The sequence below is a fragment of the Lissotriton helveticus genome, chromosome 10 (genome assembly GCF_964261635.1).
Source record: "Lissotriton helveticus chromosome 10, aLisHel1.1, whole genome shotgun sequence".
NCBI classification, from domain to species: Eukaryota; Metazoa; Chordata; class Amphibia; order Caudata; family Salamandridae; genus Lissotriton; species Lissotriton helveticus.
This window is the reverse complement of record NC_136071.1, coordinates 66,093,612-66,115,892: the sequence shown is the minus strand read 5'-3', so window position 1 is coordinate 66,115,892 and position 22,281 is coordinate 66,093,612. Positions and strand designations below refer to the sequence as shown.

The window sequence follows — 22,281 nt, the reverse complement described above, 5'->3', positions numbered from 1 at the left end:
GGCTGGGGTCCCAGTCATAAGAAGAGCGCGGATTGGGGGCCGGTCCTTCAAGTACCTGGCGCCTCAGCTCTGGAATACTTTGCCAATTGCCCGTCGCAGGAATTCCAATTTGTTGGCTTTTAGAAAGGACCTGAAATCCTGGTTATTTGCTCAATAGGCCTTACCTCTTTCTCGCCTGCCCCTTTGTTTCTGTTATAGGTCATAAAGCGCCGGGACACTCTTTGGAGTAGCCGAGCGCTATACAAAACACCACTAACATTACCATTAACATAAAGAGGAGTGCAGCATAACCGCAGAGGATTTGTCTGTGAGGTCCTCGACTAAGGATCCTTTCAAATTAAATATCCGGGTCTGGACAGCCGTCTCTCAATACAAAAGGGGACTTTGGTACAGATGTGAAGGTAAGAATGCAAAGATCATCTGTGTCGTCTCCCAGCGGGTTGTGTCCGTGCATCAAGGCGTCTAATCCCAAAGGTTAAGTACAATGCTGAATGTTTCCTTCATAGCCCATAATTTATTCTCATTGAACATTGTTCATATGCCAATGGGCTGACGAGCACTTGGAGATGCACCTGTGCGGCAGGGAGGTACAGAGACCTGATAGGATCGTGGCAGCTTTCTCAGCAAACCCCAGAAGAATTTCGTTTTATCTCTACTGATGAAGGATATAATCCAGAAACACATGTGTCTGGAGATTAACAGCACTAACCTGTACCAACTTTGGTGAAACACTCTGCAAAATTTCAAGTAAGCATATAAATTGAACTGCATTTACCAGGATGCAAAGGGGTGAACTGTGCTGGGAGGTGAAGCAGTGTGCTCCCATCCCCCTTCTGTTTAAAAAGGCTCTCTTGAGCCACTGGGCTGACGAGCTCTTGGAGATGCACCTGTTCGCCAGGGAGATGTACAGAGACCTGAGAGGATCATGGCAGCTTTCTCAGCAAACCCCAGACAATTGTTTTTCATCTCTACTGATGAAGGATATAATCCAGAAAAACATGTGTCTGGAGATTAACAGCACTAACCTGCATCAACTTTGGTGAAACACTCTGCAAAATTTCAAGTAAGCATTTAAATTGAACTGCATTTACCAGGATGCAAAGGGGCGAACTGTGCTGGGAGGTGAAGCAGTGTGCTCCCATCCCCCTTCCATTGTTCATATGCATTTAAACAGATATCCATACACAACAGTGACAACTATAATCATCTCATTATTATTTTATTATATCAAAACTTTCTTTTCTTTTTTTTTGGATTATTATTTTCTTTATATTTTTAAGAACACATTATACATCGTACATCTCAGTTTACAAAGTCATAAATAAATTTCTTTTAATCAATGATTGTTCAAAAACCCAATTCAAAAGGTTACATAAAAACATAAGCAAAACCATTTATTTAGAACAAGACACACACATTTCCCCTGGATTGAATTTAATAAATACAATCATACTGCAATCACTCCAACTCATCCACTTTCACAACTACATCCATCCAGTATCTGTACACAGTTGCCTACAATATTTAACAAAAAGGAGAGCCCCTGTCAGAAATGGAACAATGCAGCTGCATCGAGGACACCCCACCCACTACCCAAGACCCCTAGGAACAAAACATGGTGTTCCAACGCCGTGTGCTGGAGGGTCAGAGGGAGATGGCTGAGCAGGTGCGGGAGGGGCTCGGCCTCATGGCTACCAAACTGGACGCCATCCATGGGTGTCTAGGTCCCATCAGGGACCAGCTCCAGTCCCTAGCAGACACCCACGGCCCCCTCCATGGTCTCCAATGAGCCCTGACTGACATCGCTGTAATCATGACGCTGAGAGAAGAACACCTGTCCACTCGGACTGGCTCCAGCAATCCCAGCTGTGAGATGGCACACAGGCAGAGGCTCATGGAGGACATGGTGTGGATGGAGGCTGAAAGGAAGACAGCTTCCGCTGCACATCAGCGAAATGTAGCTGGGATCTACCATGCCCTGCAGATCCTCATCATGGCATTGCTACCACAAGGCGTGGTGCTGATGAATGCTGCTGCCCCCACACCATCCACATCTCAACCCCCTGGTGTGTCAGTGCCTCAGAGTGCGGCAGGTGTATCCACTCCTGCACCTGATGTCTCACTGCCACACAGTGCAGCCGCCAATCCCCCTCTGGTCCCTGATGTGTCAGTGGCACACAGTGCCGCAGCTGGTACTGCAACACCCACAGGTGGGGCAGAGCACACATCCAAGGACGAGGACGTGGATGGGATTGTGCTCAGAAGGAGGCACTAGCATTCATTTCTGCCACCTGGCGTGTTTCTGCTTGGTGCCGCACATGGCCCCATAACCTTCCACTGACCCCTGATACACTCTGCTGCACTAACCTTGGACCACGACATGGACTGCCATATCTGGTTTGATGACCAATGACACGGTGACCAGACTGCGGACTGTACCCTTCCTGTTCCACAGTACTTGTCATTCCCAGATGGACTCTGGTTGGCCCTCAACGGGCCCATATTGTGTAGTGTGCTTGGCATGGCCCTGTACCGCTCCAGCTGCAAAATTCCACTGAATGTGCAATAAACATCCAGTGACACACTGCTGTGTCATGTCTTTCATCCTTCATGAATAAATGTGTGGATGAATGTAGGGACAGTGATTTCCCTTACATCAATGATGCTCATCTAGTGGGATGCCCGTCACAGTGTGCTACATTGCCTATTGGGTTCTGGGTGCCGTGGACACTACAACAGGGACACACGTATTAGTCACTTCCTTGTCCGGACATGGACAGAACCACGCCCAGATCCCCCGAGTCATTGTGGCAAGCCCTGCGCTGGTCCGGCATACGCCAGGCCAGACCACTCCGCTTACACTCCGAGGGGGGGCCCACATAGCTTCCTGATGCAGGCGTACTCGCCGGGGGTGTGCAGGTCACTGGTCTAGTTGTCAGCAGGTCACGGCTACTCCCTGAGGGCTGGTTTGCACACATACCGCACCCATCTGGCACAGGCGTCACAGGCCATGTGACCCCACAAATATAAGGGGCAGACTACATCACATTCCCCTCTGCTGGTGGCGACTGGATAAAGAACGCTCCACGGTTCTCAATCATAAAGGGCCCATGAGTTGTTGCGCACAGGGTTGGTGGCACTCAAAGCCTTGCGGCCGTCACAGGCCTACCACCACGCGGCGCTGACTGGAGTTGCACAGGGTTAGTGGCACCTGTAGCCTTGCGGCCATCATGGGCCTACCACCACGTGGCGCTGAATGACTTTGCACAGGGTTAGTGGCACCCGAAGCCTTGCGGCCATCACAGGCCTACCACCACGTGGCACTGACTGGCATTGCACAGGGTTTGTGGCACCAAAATAGCTGAGCAGGTGTGCAGCCTGTGTTGATGACGTGTGCACTGATGTGGTCTCCGCCATTGATGACTCAGGACTCAGTGTCATTTGTGGGACCTGCTGGGCCACGTGGCAGGCCCGCATGATGTGGACTGTGCCATGGTGGCGGGACCGGGGCCTGTAGCTTTCACCGGCAAATGGTGTGCCTACTGGTAGACACACCAGTGGCAGCAGGTGAACAGTTGGGCCTGTGTGCACAGGGGCGGCGGTATATCTCTATCTCTCCCTTTCTTTCCTTCTCTCTCTCTCTCTCAAACTCAATCTTCATTCTCTTTCTCTCTCTCTCTTCCTTTCCTTCCCTCTCTTTCTCCCTGTGCCTTACTTTCCTTCTCTGTTTCTCTGTGTCTCGCTCCTTTGTTGTGGGCATGACACACGTCATGATTTTGTGATTTCTTTTCCAGGCTGTGACGTTGAGATTGTCCCTGACAGACCCGGCTGGAGTCTTCCGCATTGGTGTTTTGTGTTGTTATTCAACAAAGTTATTGGTTGTTACTTCAGTGCTGTGTGATTTTTTCTCGTTCTTCTGGCCACACGTGTGTATTTATTTTGGCAATTTGCGTCATCGTGCGCTTTTTGGGGCTCTTGTGTCGTGCACTGTATGTGTATGTCTGGGGGATCGGGGTGGTGGCGGGGGATGTTGTGGCCCTCATGGGTATCGGGGCTGCATGATCATTGTCTCCATGGCATCAGTGGGTCTTCAGGTGTGGCTCTTTGCTGGGCTCCCTTTCATGCTGCGGGTAGTTGTCCTGCTTAACACCAGCAAAAGGCAGGTGTTAATTCCCTGCTGATACCGTGGCTTATCGCCTGTTTTTGGTTTGCATCGCAGATCTGCAGTTCGTAGTGAAAGTGGCGTTGTGGTTTCTTCATGTGTTTTTGCACGGGAATGCCTACATTGCATCTCATTTGGCTTCGTTGGTGGTGTCCACCGTGTAGATACATTTTTGGGCAGTTATCGCGGGAATACTGGCGATGTCTGCAGTTTGCTCCAGCTTGTGAATGGGGTATTAAATCTATCTCCACTTTTGATGCTTTAAGGTAGAGATAAATCGGAGATAAGTCCTTGTGAATATCCCCCTTGGTCTTGTATAGGAAATCGAGTTGGAAGATACCCTGATGTCATAGTATATAGATAAATTATTCCTATCCCCTAGTCGTAAAGTTACAAGTAGTGATCATGGATATGAATATGTATAGTGTAATCCTAGAACTAAGTTTGGGTGGAAATTTTATACGCCAGTGTAATTCACATATCTTTGAGAATTACGCATTACACTTGCTAGGCAAAAATGCCAAAATTATGCCATTACACCCTTTACGTAAACAATACACATGCGCTATTTGTGGCTAAAATGTACAGTTAATGTGCAATTCACTTCAAAAATGTACAGTGAAGAGACCTAAACAACCAAATGAGTGCACCTGTCTCTTCTTTCTCTTTGTTTTATTGAGTCCTCGTGCAAAATATTAAAGAAGATGAGCGTCGTTTTAAAAAATAGAGAGAATTGATGGATGTATATTTTATGTAATTATGCAAGCAAATGAAGTGGATTTCCCACATCCCTACTTATAACATGCCCACACTATGTATGCCATTAGTCTATCTGTATTATTGAGTCCAGTTCTACAGCCTTTCCGCCATTTACATAGCAGGTCAGAATGACTACACTTACCACTTCTGACGCCTTCCTTGGTATTCAGTTGTATCACATAATAGTATGAGTCTTCCCTATTTACGAGTTTTTCCTATTTATACTTTGTTATAATTTCCCCCTGACTCTGCTATTACATCAGGGAACATACACTGTTGTCAATATTGTATGTATGGACACACCTATGAAACACACACTGCGACTACAGAAAAGATTAGTGCCTGAGCCAATTGCATTTTTACTTTTGCCCGCTCTGTTTGGCCACTCCTTCTCTGATTTGAAAGGCCAGTAGGTTGACAGAATATCTTCAAGAATTATTTACACATTTTTGTGTCCTATCAATTTAATTTCATGCACTTTCTTCTTGAATCCCTTTTATGCAAATCTAGATTTGGCTTTTTGCCACCTACATGATTGTTAAAGTTTACTTTGTAACAGGCATGCCACTCTAGACAATACACCTTTCCTGCAGTACAAACATTCCCGCAATGTTATTAAGGTGCTTTAATGTTTGCCCAGACAACAGATGCCAAGAGGCATAGCTTACCCAGATTCTGCTGGGTTTAGATGTTCATGTAACGCAGACTGCTTCTTCACAGCCTTAACCTCTGCCAGAACCACCTCACTGTCAGGATGCAACACAGGATGCTCTTACCTCAGTGCAGTGGACCCACTCAATGCACTTCTCGAATCTCCTGGAGCAGAAGAGGATGGAGTGATGCACAAAGTCTGGAAACCACTTCGACTGTGGCCTCTCATATCAGAGGGATGGACTATGAGTAAAGGCACTAAGAACTCACTATCTCTTGGAGCCAATGGACTCTCACGAGGCTTTCAAATGAGGGCCGCCATATTGAATGGCATGGTCCTCGTGCTGCATGGTGGTGCCTCCAGGCAATATTGATACGTATTTATTACAGCTGGGACTCACTGATCTGAAGTTTGGGATCCTCAAAAACTGTTATTCTGCATTGCATTTCCTTCCATAACAGAAGTCAGGGAAGTCATGATTCTACAGACATTACTGTTCCTAAAATAAATACTGTATAAAGGTATTCATAAGAACACGTATATGGATATTGAGGGTACAGGTAACATACTTGATATTAATTCATTCATTTGCATAATACAGTATCAACCCATTGCATTTAAAGTAATCAAAGTCATGGAAGGTTATCCAATAATGTTGATGGTACATTTCTTTAGCAAACAAGGTATAATAATGAAAATATTGATCTCCATTGTTGATTAGAGAGTTGGAAATACAGAGCGTGTTAGCAGCTATAGCAAATGCAATATCATAGGTAAGATTCCAAATTCAATATCAAAACTATACTAAAGGCCTTTAGATATCAACAATTCTACAAATCACATGAAGCCCAGCTGTGCAATCATACAGTGTGACGACCACTAGCTTCTCTGTTTCTCTTTCTTCTCACATTCAACTTTCCATCATCTACTTCCAATCTACATATTGATGGTGTAGGCTGGCAGTGGGTATGGAGAAGTGTGGAAGGTTATATCACTCCCGTTGGATCTTGTCGAGACTTGAACCCGACTCCCCAGATTTGAAGTCGACTGCTCTAACCGTTAGGCTACAGTTATCCCTATTTATGAATTTAGATTTTGTTTGTAAATAGGGAATTTGCTCTTAAAATTAATTTTTAGGCTGAAAGTGGCATAATGCAGTGTAACATTGTCAGAGATTGAATTCTTGCCTTATTATTCATAATCAACCGGAACTGAACCCATGCAATTTGCCTACCCTATTTTTAATAACCGACAATGAATGTCAGATTCTCTTTTCCTGATCCTCCCCATAGTTGAATTGATCCTCATGGTTGCCCACTTCGTGGAGAAAGCAGTGAAGAACAAGGCAAAAGCATGAGAAAGAACTCAGAAGATTGAAGGAGAGGAAGGAGAAAGTAGTGAAAATGGGTCAAAAGCAAGAGAAAGCACTAAGAAAAAGGAGGAGAGGAAGGAGATAGCAGTAAAAAAAAACCTAGGCAATAGTTGGAGAAAGAACTCAGAAAAAAAGGGGGTAGGAAGGAGTATGCAGTTTAAACAGGGCAAAAGCAGGTAAAAGCACTCGGAAAAAGGGGGGAAGAAAGATAGGATAAAGCAGTAAAAATAGAGACACAAGCAGGAAAAGCACTCAGAAAAGGGGGGAAGGAAGAAGAAAGCAGTTTAAAAGAAGACATAAGCAGGAGAAAGACTCAGAAAAACAGAAGAAATGAAGGAGAAAACAGGAAAAAACAAGGCAAAAGCAGGAGAAAGCACTCAGAAAAACAGAGAGAAAGCACGGTGGGGCTGCAGGACGGGAGAGTTAGGCCTGGGGCCTGCTCAATGGGGTTGCACTGCAGCCTCCATTATGTAGGTCCTGGGAGGAGAGAGGGGCACTGGGAGGCGGTGAGTGGGGCTAGGCCGGAGGCGGGAATACTGGCAGCAGGTGGGGGAGGCAAATGAAGGAAAAACAAGAAGAAGCAATGAAAAACGAGGGAAAAGCAGGAGAAAGTACTCAGAAAAATTAGGGGAAAGGACGGAGAAAGAAGGAAAAATGAGGCAAAGGCAAGAAAAGCAGAGCGGTGCAGCAGCACAGGAGAGCTAGACCTGAAGCTTGGGCGTAGAAAACTCTGAAACATATTTTGTAATTGTTAGTTTGCATTCTCTGTAGTAGAGAACACTTAATCTAATTAACAAGGTATATGATTAGAAACTGGAAAAACGAGTCCAAATTTAAACTATTTATTTTTATCAGATTTTGATTTTGACATTAAGTATTCTCTTGTGTTCATTTCAGGTCTCAGGAAGATGATGTATATTTTTGGAGCGAAGATGCCATACAGAAGGCCAGCACCAGAGGACAAGATTGCAAAAATCTCGACGGCTACCAGGTACTTTCCTTTTGTGCTGATGTAAGCTGGAATAAAAGAGAGCCAGACACTGACGAACACCAGCATGCTGAAGGTGATGAACTTGGCTTCATTAAAGGTGTCAGGCAAATTCCGAGCTAAGAAAGCAACCACAAAACATATACAAGCCAATATGCCCATAAAGGTTAACATGCAATAGAACAGCACAATGGACCCCTCATTGCATTCTGCTATTATTTTCCCATAGAGATCATTAGTGTTAAGCTCAGGGAAGGAAGGGGAGGTCCACAGCCAGATGGCTCCAATGGTAGACTGCGTCAAAGAAGAGACAAGGACAATCGAGTAGGACGTCTTGGGGCCAATCCATTTCTTTAAGGTGCTATTGGGTTTTGTGGCCCTAAAAGCGATGACCACTATGGATGTTTTGGCCAAGAGACAGGAAACACAGAGAGAGAACGAAATGCCAAAGATCACCTGACGAAGCATACAGGTGACTCTCCTAGGCTGTCCAATAAAAAACAGAGAACAGAGAAAGCAGAGCATGAGGCCTACAAGCAAAATGTAGCTGAGTTGGAGGTTGTTGGCTCGAACCACTGCTGTCTGATGATACCATCTGAAGACCCAGAAGACCCAGGTGGTATTGAGGAAAAATAAGACAGAGATCAAAACTAAGATGAATCCCAGTGGTTCCTCAAAGGACAGGAATTCAATGGTCCTTGGGATACAAGCATCTCTTCTCCTGTTCGACCACTGGTCATCCGGGCACTTCATACAATCTAAGGAATCTGAGGAAGGTAAAAAAAATGTTGAGCTTAATGACATTGATTATTTTAAAGTAGTCCAGGGGAAACATGTATCCAGAAAAATATATTCTAAAGTTATCACTCAAGCAATCTATTGCTATGTTTAAAGTGATTTAATGACAAATGTCCCATGGGTCATGCAGTTGATTATTTTCTTCTATTAAGCTTAACATGTACTTACTAGTAAGTACTAACATAGAATAATGTATAATTCTTTTTATTTCACCGAATTTCGAATGTGATAAACATTCTTTCTATAGAATCTTAAACAAAACCATGCTCACACCTACAGAGCATCATGGTGTAAAACCTCAATACCAAGAAAATGGTACACTGTTCTCAATAATATATTTCAACCATTTTTATCTAATGTGACTTTGCTTGTATTCATTCACTGTATTAATTATGTCATAATATTTTGAATGATTTCTTCCTAATAAAATAATGAACTATTTTCATTTACAAAGCTTGTGAAATCAATGAAAATAAAGATAGGGAAATAATTTTGCATTGTGCTGATATGGAGCGTCTAACTCTGGGAGTTACTAAAACAATTTTATGTTGTCAAAGACAATTTTTTCTCAGTGTTGGCTATGTGATAGGAACACTTGCAAAATAATTGACATTGTGTATTAGGTAAGAAAAGAATAGCCAACAAAAGAAAACAATGTTTTTAACTTTCCAAATGTGATGTTAGATTTCCTTCTTCTTGAATGGCTGGCCAAGATCTGCAATAGCAAACTGAAACTTTAGATTTTTTTACACTTCTTTTAAATGCTGAGACGTCCAGAATGATTCCCTTTAAACAACACATAAGTTGGGCAAAGGCAAAATTGCTACTGTTCACCTGGACTTCCAAGTGAAGCGATATCATATCTATGAAGGTGTTATATGATACTTCACATTCAAGGTACAGTCAGTACATTAAGCACTTCTATATTAGTAGTATCAAAGAAATTGAATGGATGAATATTGTGCCTGTGCCTATCTATGTCAAGATGAGCCACAGGGTGGGAAACAGAAATCCCCAGGAATTGCTTCAAGTTCCTAATACCTCTGAACTGCTGACAGCTTGCAACATGCTTCTAAATATATATATATATATATAACAAAGTTTAGTAGTATGAGGCCACATGGTTGATATATAGAACTTTAGGAAATGTCTTAGTTACCCATTTTCCTTTGATCCTGAATTCAGCAAGCAAGTTGAAAAACCTACTCAAGGTATCTGAGATACCCAGCCGAATAAATTGAAACAATGTGACCATAGGTTACATGTGCTTGAAAGATGTGCAGTCCTGCATGAAATCAGTGTTTCTGTTTGCTATATAGTATTTAAACTCACCTGAATGATTAGAGATGGTACCTTCAGCACAAGGCAAGCACTGGAAACAACAGGTAGGGCGCCCAGCAATGGCAGATATCCTCTCTCCTGGGGGGCAGCTTTCACTGCAGACCGACTTAGGAACCTGAGAGAGTGAGAGAGAGAACGAGAGAGAGAGAGACAGAGAGGCTGAATTGGTATGTATTGAAATCATTGGCATGTGTACATGTTCCATTGGTAGTGCGCTGAAGCATACCCCTCTTTTCCACAAGTACAAAAGAGCTACATATGTTGGTAATATTGGTATTCATTCTGAATGGATTATATGCTCAGGTACATATGCAACATTCGACCCATAAAGCCGTAGGGGCGAAGTAGATATCATTTATCTTTTTTTAACTTTGTGGGCAAGCTACCAAGTTACATTTTGGCAGCAGCATAGTTCGACCACACAACATCCAACATGATGGCTTCTTAACATATTGAACCAGAAAGAGGAAAGGTTGATTCAACAAACTGAAATGATAAGCTGCGAGCATCAGCGTACAGACAGATTGATGCAGCTGATGCACTAGCATGTTGAGCTCCTTTAGCTTGTGCAAGTGAGTGATATAGCTAGGCTGATTTGAACATATTTTGGAAAAGCATGGGCCACCATTCTAATTGCAGGAACAAAGCTGCAGGAATCCTGCATCACCTGAAATTGGGCCCTTGAACCTTGAAATGGCACAATTGGTATGAAAGTAATGAAAATGGCACTTCTAATTGCAAATTGGAAAGGGAAGTTCAATGTGAGGAAGGATCTGCAATTCAAAGCTTCCGCGGTGGCAGTGACATCGCAGTTGTTTCCACACTATTACTTACCATGCAACTCTGTCAGATGGGGTTTGATTATTTTGCAGGACCTGCCTGTGTGATCATGAGATAGGATCAACCAGTGATTTCTAGAGAACCTGCAGCCACAGAACTGAGGTTAGATCTGATATGCTCACTGCAGAAGATTGGAATGGAGCCATTTGGGATAAAATTAAGCAAGCTGGATGTGCTAATCGTAACGTCTATGCATTGTCCAGATGCTCCTACTTGGCATGTGGATCATCATATGATATTTGATGGCCCTCTTGTATCTACACAAGCCATCATTCACATAATATAGCCTCTTGTTGGAAAAACAAGGACACAGGAATAATGATGCACATTCTTAGTATAGTCGACAGTGGGCATCCATTATGTCATATAGCGTATTTCTGATATACTGCTGACTGGGCATACCTTAAGGCTTCATCGGCTCATTGTGAGTGTTTATTAAATATGGGTGGCCACCCCAGACATACTGTGGCACATCCATTGCTTACTGGAAGCACCCTTGACATAAGGGCACCCGTTCTAATGGAGAACCTGGCTTAAGAGTTTATACAACTGGTATAGTGTATGAACTTTGGAATGATGATATCCACCCTTTCTATAATGTTAGCCATCATTGGCACATTTTTGCCATCCTTTGAATAGTACCTCCTCCTGGTAGAAGTGGGACCTGGCACAATGATGGCCTTTTGTTGGCTTTCCTGCTATAACTGTGGTGGCAATGCCTGCCATAACAACCCAGTCACATATGGTGATACATGGACATCTGAGGAAGAAGTCGATGTTTGAAGAGCAAATCTCTATTTTTTAATAATGAAACATTGATACTGCAGGACAACCTTAGCGCTTGTCATAAAGTTACATACCTATGGTTTGGTGAATTTCCCTTATTCATTCAAAAGAAAAAACTTGCATTTGATAGCAAAATGTGTGCCAGTTTAAGGAATCCATCAAGCTTATTTTTGGGGCTATATTCAAATCTGATATTTGAGTGCGCGTATGCTTAATTGGAAAGTTGAATTACTAATATATTTATTTTCATGATAGCACAATGTTTTTTACCATTTTAGGGTGTTATGCCTTTTACCTCTATTGTTAGCATTGTTTTTAGGAAGCTTTAAAGTTTTCTCACATCCAAGGAGTAGGTGTCATGTGCTCGCATTTGGATCAAGCAAGAACACCACCATTTTGCATGTTCACGCCTAAACTTGGCATCTTTTCTTGAGCACTGAACATTGAGATTTGACACATATTTCATTGTCTAAGACAGCTTTTGCTTACATATCCATTTTGAGAGCTTCTTTTCAACTACATTGAATATACTGTACAAGGGCTAAGTTCATTACGCCAAATGTTGTCATTTATTTTGGTACACTCAACAACAGTGCTATCCCAATAGAAAAAACTATGGCAGCCTGACTGGAGCTTCATCATGGCAGCATGGTGATGTTTATTATGTAAACATGATCACTTCCTAGTTTAGGTAGAGGATAATTTTTCTGGCCCTGGGAGGTCACCATTATGGAAATTCCAGCCCAGCTGATTCCTGTTTACCTCATGCGAGGGATGCTGCCACATTCTCTTCCAAGACGGGCACTCTGATGACAATTTCTCATAAGGAGGTATTTTGGCATCTATAGGCCTGTAGGAATAACTTTACACAAGGCACATTCTGATTTCTAAAACTTGACCTTTTCCATTACATAAGGGTAGCACAACAACATGACCCTGTAAAATTGCTCTAACCTGAGAGATAACTCAGCTGTCTGCCTGTAATTGTGAGATATGTGGACATTTCTATTCTTCTGCCTTACACTTTCCAAGTAGGACTTTAATCGACTTAGAAAGTAAGATAAAAAATAGAAAGGGAGAAAAGCAATAGTTTGGTAGAGTGGAGTTAGAATGGTAAATCTGACCCGCACAAGGTATGCATTTTCGCCAATTTTTGGTATTCTAGAGTTAAAATAATAAATGTACTCCTTTACCCTTTTATGTCCTTCCCCACTGTTTATGAGACATATTTAAAATATTAACTCTGCCGATCCAGATGTATGAACTTTCCTTGATGTTTGTTAGCATGTAAATCTGTCCAACCCCCATCTTCCACCCCAACCAGTGTATGCACTTTTTCCATTGATAGTTAGGATGGAATTAAAATGGTAAAATGATCCCCCAATGTATGCATTTTATGCAATTTTGCAGAAAGTTAATGTATTAAAATTGCTAGATATTTGTTGATGTTTTATGAATAATTTTGTATTAAAGGTTACCAAATATTACTTTATCTTTGGAAAGTAATTTGAGCATATTTAATTTATGTGTTTATTTTCAATTGTCTTCTAGTTTTATAAAAAGAGTTTTACTTTATATATTTCTGCATTTTCATGCTAATTATTTTTATATGTTTTAAAGATTATTTATATTTTTGAAATAAAAACTTAGTGCATTGCTGTAGAAGTGATTGTAAATATTTGTTTATGAGATATTATTATGTGAATAATTCTGCTTTCTAATTACTATATTAATATTCAAATACATTCTAGTAAAGTTGCACTTATTTTTTAAATAAATGTTAAAGTTAATATTACTATAATTATATGCTATTTTTATAACATATACATAGTGTGTATATTGTTATTCTTGATAACTAAATGTATTTTAAAATGTAAAGAACTTAATTATACTCAATAGCGTGCAGTTACCATTATAATGTTGATGTTTTGAACCACAATATTTTTTAACCCAACATTTTTGTATTTTAATTTTTAAGTATGTAAAGTTGACATTTTTGTTGCTGGTTTTACCACAATAGTTGTGCATCATAATATTTTTGTGGTTGATCACACAACAATATGATGGTTGAGAAACATACAGGAATATAGGAACTGTTTATTCCCATCTTAGGGGTCGATTACAATGCCGTTCAGAAGGGCTCTGAATCTGATTCAGGTTTGCCGAATCCAATCCGTAACACTTGTTTCTGACCGAATCATACACAGTTCCCAATGACTGATCACAATGCCTGGAAACCGTTCAGGCTGTACGAATCAGTTCTGAAAGACATTCGGACAGGTTGAGTTTTTCAGAGCCAAAACGTACAGCTCTATGGATTCGGTTTCTGAGCGAGTGATTACGACGACCGATTCAGACAGCCGTTCTGATTTTGTCTGCTTGAAATGAAACGGCTCTTGGAATCTGTCTTTGGGGCCCATAGCAGGCCTCTCTTCTGAATTGGACCTGTGGGGGTACCCAAGGGACCCCCCCTTTCCAACCATGCACAGTGTGGCAGGATGCCACAGGGTGCATGATTTTCCCAGCTACCCCTTTCTTCAATGGGATCCTGTGTTCTCGTTTGCAGGGCCGGACTGGCTACCGGGCAGTTGTGTGTGCTGCCGAGCAAGGAGATGATTTCTCCGTGGTGTGGGCCTATTTCGTTGTTGGGGACCTGCGTGCACTTTGAAATAAAAAAAGCAAAACGAATTTCGTTTTGCACACACAGGTCCCCAACAACAAAATCATCCCCCTGCTCGGCAGCACACACAACTGCCCGGTAGCCAGTCGGCCCTGCTCGTTTGGAACACAGACTCCCATTGAAGTCAATGGGGGCCCAACTGAATTGTATCCAACAGCATCCAGATGCATTGTAATCGGTCAGTTGGATTCGCAGAACACAAATCATTCTGAAATGATTCTGGAACCGATTAGGTCAGAAGAGTTTCCTAATGAGATCATAATCAGCCCCTTAGTGTTAGAAATAGTTGCAAAATTGCCTTGCCTAAATCTTTCACCAGTAACACAGTATCCTCATAGGAATTCAGGATCTGTAAAAGAAATATTTCAGTTCTCACACTATACAGAAATGTAAAGCCAAAGAGACAGTGGCCAGAGGGAGATTGTTGTCCAGGGGTTCAACACTCCATTGAAATACAGGATCTAAAGAATTCCTGTAGTAAACTATGACACACCACCAAATAGGGAAGTGTATTATAAAAATTACTGTAGCCCCGACGTAAGCCACACTTAAAGTAAAATTGGTTTGTAAATGTCCAGTCTGGACAAAGAACGTCTTAACTGTAAGATGTTTTGCTCTATCCTAATGTCTAAAAAAACAGTGTGTGATGGTGATCATGTTAGTGAGCAACCAAAGATACATTTCTATTTGCATCAAGTGGAAGGAGTTCCACCAACAATTTCTGAAAGCAAAATCGGATTTGTCTTTTTACAGACTCACATAGAAAGTGATAGGAGTTATAACTACAATTGGTCTTTTACAGGAAATGTGCTAAATCATGAAGAGAAATGCATTTTATTTCATAGCTAATATTAATTAATCAGGCTGAACCAATGTATAGAGATATGGTTCTAAATAAATCATAGAATACAGTACACTCAATTTCAGAACCTGTAAATTGTGATTATTGTTCTTAATTATTGGAGAGCATGGTAGAATCCAACCCGTCAGCATACACATCTGCAGGGCAATGCACTGGACAGACTGACCAATGCATGATTTTCCCTCATATTCCTTTTCCTGCAAGACTGACTCTGCGAATACAAATGTATTCATCTAACTCTTTAGTCCTAAACTGAGCTAATGAGAAGATGGTCACATTGAAATTTTATTAGGGCATCCACAGTTAATTAACTTTTAAGGTGAGCTCTAGATTTTTAATACATTTCTAACCTCAGTGTACTTTCCACCCCAGTGAATGGCGCTGATGTTGACAGTGAGTTGGTTGCCAGCTGGAGCCCTTCCATCATAGGTGCCCACTTTCTCAAAACTGCTGGTGTTGCTGGAGGTCATGTGCCAGTACAACAGATCGAGGAAAGGTGGGGAGTCTCCATTGGCATCGAAGAGTGCCACAATTCCAGCTGAGCTCCTCGTGTGGGCATTCTTCGCATAGTGCAATATCTATGTAGAGATACAAACAGAATTAGGCAGAGAGTTGCATACTTTTTATTTTTAAAATGTTTCTTTACTTCATGGATGTTATTAAAAATCAAATCCCAACAATATCCAAAAGAGAGAAAAACATTTTGTCATCATGCCTACTCACTCACACAGCTCCCATTTGCTACAAACCCAGACATAAATGGCACAATTGCCTCTCGTGTTTTAAAAACAAATGTTTGCATTTTAAGGATCACGGATATTATACTGTTTTCTTGACATCACAGCCCCATTAGATCAAATGCATTAATATGATCTAGGTCTCATGATTGAAAGGTGAGCATTTTGGACATATACAATCAGCAAAAAAACATGATACAAGTTATGGGTTATGTTGTAGGTTCTTCTAGAGTGCATGGCTACCCAGAAATGGGCTTCTAAGTGCTGTTGTCAGCTTATAATTGGTCATTTTACCTTATCATTTGTCACATCAAGAATCTGTGGTGTGAAGATGACTCTAAAGGCTTGTTTTTATAACCTGCTTACATTTATAGTGAACGCTTTATAACAGTTACAGTGTTTTTGCCATGTATTTCATAGGTGAGCTATTGAACATCATAAGTAAGTTAAGTTTATTAGTTAACAACATAAAACAAAGAAAAATTGTTTTACATCAAACCATTTGACATACCCATTAGCTCAAGATTTAAAAACATGAATACTTTGCACCTATTCCTAGAGGGGTTTCCACTAGGGCCTCCCCTTGCCTCCATCCCTATAAAAGACAGGAGAAGGCCCCACGCATAACTATAGTCCTGTTAGGTGCAAGGGGCAAGCAGCATAGTCCTCCAGGAGTGCCTCCCCCGACACACCTAGTGTAAGAACTAATAGGACTCCTAGAGCCTAAACGCCTAACCGTCATTTTTACAATGTGCATAGTGCAAGATAAGGTGCAAGCAGATACTAAAGTGCCAGAGTGCAAAAAGTAACTACTTCCCCTTTTGGCCCAAACTCTATCGTCAAGAGTTTAACCACAAATTTAAAGAACACCCATGAAAAAGCTTAAACAGAATAGACAGCCATACAAACATGATTTAATATTGCTAAAAAGACCAGCCTATTGACTTCAGCTGTCAAAAGATGTGCTTAGGACTATAAAGTGCACAGTAGAAGAGTATCAGACCATAGACAATGAACATTAGAGTACCTGCCACCCAACGGGTCTGGGAAACACAAGACTCCACTGTAGGACGCTACCTAGACTTGGCAGGATAGAGGGTATAAGAATTATAGTTGTTGCTACACATCTGATATGATCCCTAGCAGCCCACCTACAAGTAACCATGAGAGCACATCAACAGCCTACCATTGACACCTTTATATGGCCCACCTGCGGGGGCTTCATCTAGGATTGCGAGATAAGGGGTATAAGCGTTTCATCAGTGCAAACCCACAGCCTACCATTTGAGCTTCCTAAAACAAATGGCTTTTGACCCTACTTAGCAGAGTCTTTGGTCTTAACCAGGTATTTTAAAATGTCAATAAACTGAAGCATTCAAATTTTCAGCATAATGTTTCGGTGATGCGCCGATTTAGCACGATAACTGTGGGGCATATTATCAAGGACTGGCGATAACTATCGCTAACCTAGGTTAGCGTTAGTTTTTTCATCTCCGTCTATCGCCCTTTTAATTTGCCTTGTTAGCGACGTATTATCAACACTTCGCTAACAGGCGATAGCTTCCAGGAAAACTGCAGCTAACCGCTGCGCGGTGGTTAGTTTTCATTCAATACATTTATGACGACACCTGCTCACACACAAATCCCTGCGTCCAGGCACAATCCAGTGTTCTTTACGTCTTTTACCACCTCACAACTGTCCAGACACCCCCGCACTTCTCAAAGTTTGCCAGTGTGTGCCCATGCACAGTGGGTGTACCACTTGTGTGCCAAAGGCACATACATGGTTGCGACGCATGCCATGACATTGCATTCCATTCTAATGCATACCAATGCTAGGCACATTGCAATAGTAGAGTAGGTGTTGCATGGCGGACTTCAGCGAGTGCAAACCAAAACTAACTTAGCACAACAAACCCAAACGTGAACCCTGGAATTCCATTTTTGAACCCCCAAAAGACATTCAAAATTCACACTTGAGACAAATGCACACCCCAAAAATGTATTTTTGTAGCCCAAAACACCCCCCAAATGTTTCATATTTTACCCCAAAGAACACCCCATTTAACATATTTTACCCCAAAATACACCCCTTTCTTCATGTTTTACCCCATTATCCCATTACTGGCCTGAGAATGTGTTGTATTCAAATGCGATGTTAAGGCACTCCAGTTGTCGTAGTTGCGATGTTAACGATGTACTGCCTGCATTGTAATGGTTGTGTCCCGTGCGAAGGGCAACCCATGGCCTATGTTGTTTATGTTTGGCTGCCCCTGGCCCGCGCTCAGCACCAAGGTGCATTCCTCTTGGACACTCCACTGCTACGGCGCCTACACACTCCTCGACCATCAACCCTGTATGCCACCTCGCCTGCCAGGACCAACCTCTGCTCTGTGCCGGACATTGCCTTCGTCATCACTGACGGCTGCAGTTTCACCCGCAAGGGGCACCGCGGACATCAAGGAGGAGGCACTGCCATCACCTACAGGGTACACTCTGACTGACCATGCACTCTAATGTGCGAACGGTGACCATGGACCACGTCAAGTTCCAGATCCGGACCAAGCCTAAGGACATCCTCTGCAGCACCCTCATGTGCAGGCCCCCAGGCTATGGCCCCCCATTCTCCAATCCCATTGCAGACCTCATTGCACACCAGGGTCTCCCTTCCACCAGCAACATCCAACTCTGTGAACTCAAGTTCCACCTGGGCTACCCCAATGACTAGAGCACCACCCCCTCACCGTCGTCAAACGCAAGCAGCAAGTCACTTCAACAGGCCACATTACAGGACACACGGTCGAGCATGTCACCTCTGCCATTGGGTACTTCAACTACAGCCGCAACAATGAACTCTCCTGGCACTACCATCATTGAATGAATCACATCTTCCCCTTGCCCACCGGAAGCCAGGGTCATCATTGCACACCTTCGCAGCTGGACCAAGGCCATTGCAGAACGTCTCAACAACTATCTTCGCACCTACACTCCACCAGTACTTCCAAAGATGACACAGCAGCGCGGAACCATCACCAATGGATCTCCAACGAAGCCGACATTCAGGCACCCCTCATGAACGGCACTGCATCAGTACCTTGCGCCTGCTTGATGGTAGGTGTGAGGGTGAGGCAGTGCCACAGGAATAGGCTTGCCCCATGCATTGCTGAAGTTGCATCATGGTTGTGACATGACTGCAGCAATGCATGACTTTAGCGCAGGCGGATAGGTCAGGATTCTTGACGTTTCTGCCATTACTTGCATCATGGAGCGTTGTCTAGTGATTACAGCGCATCCATGTTGTAACAAGAAGGGCGTAGTGAGAAGTGTTGCAACGCTGTCTTGTCGCAGCGCAGCACCAGTTTTCATGACTGGGTCACATGTATGCGCATTATCTTACTGATTGTGCGCATTCCTGCACTGTAGTTTTGTCGCAGGGCAGCGCTGCAACATTGCTTGCAGCACTGTCCCGCGCCAAAAGCTGCAACGATGAGGCCTCAATTGTTATCACCATTTTTTAGACCTGCTTTTTTCTGGTCTTAGCTTCCGGCAGCTAACAGGCCTTAGCGCAAGTTTCTTTATCGCTTTGGGGGACCTGGCCATCCTTGATAATAGGGTGAATTGGTGTTAGCGTGAGTTTTTGTGAGATTTTGCCAGAGAACGCCTACCTTGCATGTCATTAGCGATAAATATCGCTGGCATGCGAGGCGATGGAAATTCCGCCCGCTATCGCTAAAGCCTGTTAGCAACAGCTTGCTAATAGGGCTATAACAATATCACCACTTTAGCTGCAAAAAAGTGCAGCTAAAGCAGCGATGAGCCCTTGATAATATGCCCCTGTGTTTTTTAAAGGTTAATCTTTAACTGATTTTCATCTGAATAAGCTGTTAGGCATTTGATTAATCTTTGTAACCCTACTCAGATGTTACTAAGAAGGAGCAGGTCATCTGGGTAGGGGATATTGGATAGCGGCAGACCACCGAAGCTCTGGCATGGGAAAAAAACTCGTCTAGGGCTGGGGAGAGGTCTGAAAAAAGCAGATTGAATGGGACGGGTGTAAACACTCACCGCTGTTTCAGGCCAATAGCTGTACCCACCTCCCTTGACAGGTTGGACTCACCTCCAACCTTGATCTTGACCCAGGTATTTGTATAAAGGAACCAGACAGCCCTCAATGGGTTGTGCAGAATCCCCCAATGCTTTAGCTTTTTCCAGAGCTTATTCTGTGGTTCACTGTCAAATGTCACTTTAAAATAGACAAAATACATGTACAATGCCAGCTGTGCGGGTATCACTCTCTATTTTTATTGCCAATCCCACAGCCATCAGATTTGCCAGGATCCTTTGATTCTTTTTGAAACCCATCTGGTTTAGGGGAAATCTTCCTGTTTCTAGCACCCAAGCCGACAGGTTGTGCAACAACAGCACTGAGAAATATGTGAAATCCACGCCCAACAGCGCTATCAAGCATTAGTTGCTTGAAGATGAGACAGACCCTCCCTAAAAAAACTGGATGGATGATTGAACTTCTCCAACTATTTAGTATATTCCAACAGGCTAGTATGACTTGAAACATGACCACGAAAATGTTCACCCATACAGGTATATTTTGTTTGAGGAGGGCTTGAGGGATGACAATTTTGGACTAAAAGAATCTTGATAACAATTGACTGCTGTGAAATGTTATTGATTTACACAGTAGTACCAATTAGGTAATCAATGTTGATCTGTATATTTATTTTCTGGCTAAACAAATGCTTGATAAAACTTGACTGTGGTATAGTGTTTTAGATTTATGATGAAAATTATGTTTTGCTTGTTATATTAGATGAAATGTGAATTTATAATATGTAATGGTTTTTATTAAACAAACAATAAAATCGCTTGCACAGGCTACGAGGCCCTAAAACACCTGTGAGTGTGACTGCAAAACAGTGGACCCTCCAGAAAGTGTCTAGATGTTTGACAACACAGTTTGACAACTTTCGCTGCTTCTTCTCCCCTCAATTCTCTCTTTGGCAATTTCTTTGACGCCGGTTTCTCCTCCACCTCTGTTGAGAACAACAATCAAAAATGACTACATAAAATAATAGAATGAACTACCAAAATTACATATTTTTTTGTGGCTAAGGAATGGTATTAGGGATGCTGTTATAGACACAAATAATATGAAGTTAAAATAAAATAGCACACATATAAATGAAGATGTTGGTTTGAACACAAAATGTTTTGATACAGAGACATAAATAAAGTAATATTATTATACAATAATACACATGTGTTGGGTGGAAATAGCTAAAATAATGAAATGGATACTTTTAAATGGTTAACATAAGTTAACTTCACTTCCAGGAGTAAATGGCAGAGGAAGAAAAAGGATGAAGGTGAAGTGGCCCAAGAGATGACAAACAAGTAAATAGAACGTAACCAATGGCACTGAGATGTAAACAAATCGCCTCTCCAAAAAGTTATGAAAATGTCTCACTCGTTCTCACTTGTGTTTCACTGGTTTAAAAAAAAAAAACATTACATAACAGGAGCAATTAGTGTTTTCTGTGAATGTTTCTCAATTTTTCTCAAAGGCAGAGAATTTAGTCCACACCCAGTTAAGTTACTTATTCTTAAATCAGCCATTATTGATAGTGATTCCTGTCTTTTGAAGAGACCTTTTTGACAAATATTCATGTGCTTCCCCCTTGAACTGACTTTTTCTTGTCACGCGTGTGTTTATTAAGAGTCACAAAGTGCAACAGACACATAAGGTTCTTGGCCACAAACATTCATGATAGAACACAGCAAATAATCATCTATTTGTAAGCCCTAGACAGGAGTCAAAGACTATATCTAGAGTTCCCCAATTTTTAAACAGGAACGTGTTAATGTGCTCTCCAAGCAACATGTTAACCTGTTAATATTTACCTGCACCACCAAATTTACAAGATCCTCTGGAACACCAAGGGGACTTATACTGCTGAAAATAGCTGAAACCCCATTTGATAGCTGTGGGAAGGTGAGGAAGTACCTGAGAATCAGACCCAGAATTAAAGATTCCCCATTCATTCCTTTTTCTTAGTGGGCCCTCAGGGCCCAATTGAATATGGGCCAGACTTCTACCACTGTAGGAACTACCAGGACCTACAGTATCAATGGCCCTTGGTGTTGGGATATACTGCCATATTTTCCAAGCCGCTGGTAATCAGGGTCATACAGTATAAAGCCTAGGAGTTTTAAGACAAGGTAGCGTATGCAGAAAAAGTCCTAATTTCTCAGATAATTCTGCAGGTTTAATGTTTAACTGGGATGATAC

General features: G+C 42.3%; 1 protein-coding gene across 1 annotated transcript in view; it reads right to left on the bottom strand.

Moving 5' to 3' along the window:
• Window positions 1–7,783: 7,783 nt before the first annotated feature.
• Window positions 7,784–22,281, bottom strand: part of LOC144783923 (extracellular calcium-sensing receptor-like) — a 96,699-nt gene continuing 82,201 nt past the window's right edge. Inside the window, exons 4-6 of the mRNA XM_078662658.1 lie at window positions 15,591–15,818; window positions 10,064–10,187; window positions 7,784–8,700 (exon numbers count right to left, since the gene is read on the bottom strand). Of these exons, the coding sequence (XP_078518784.1) occupies window positions 7,784–8,700; window positions 10,064–10,187; window positions 15,591–15,818 (1,269 nt within the window). The remainder of the gene's footprint in view (window positions 8,701–10,063; window positions 10,188–15,590; window positions 15,819–22,281) is intronic.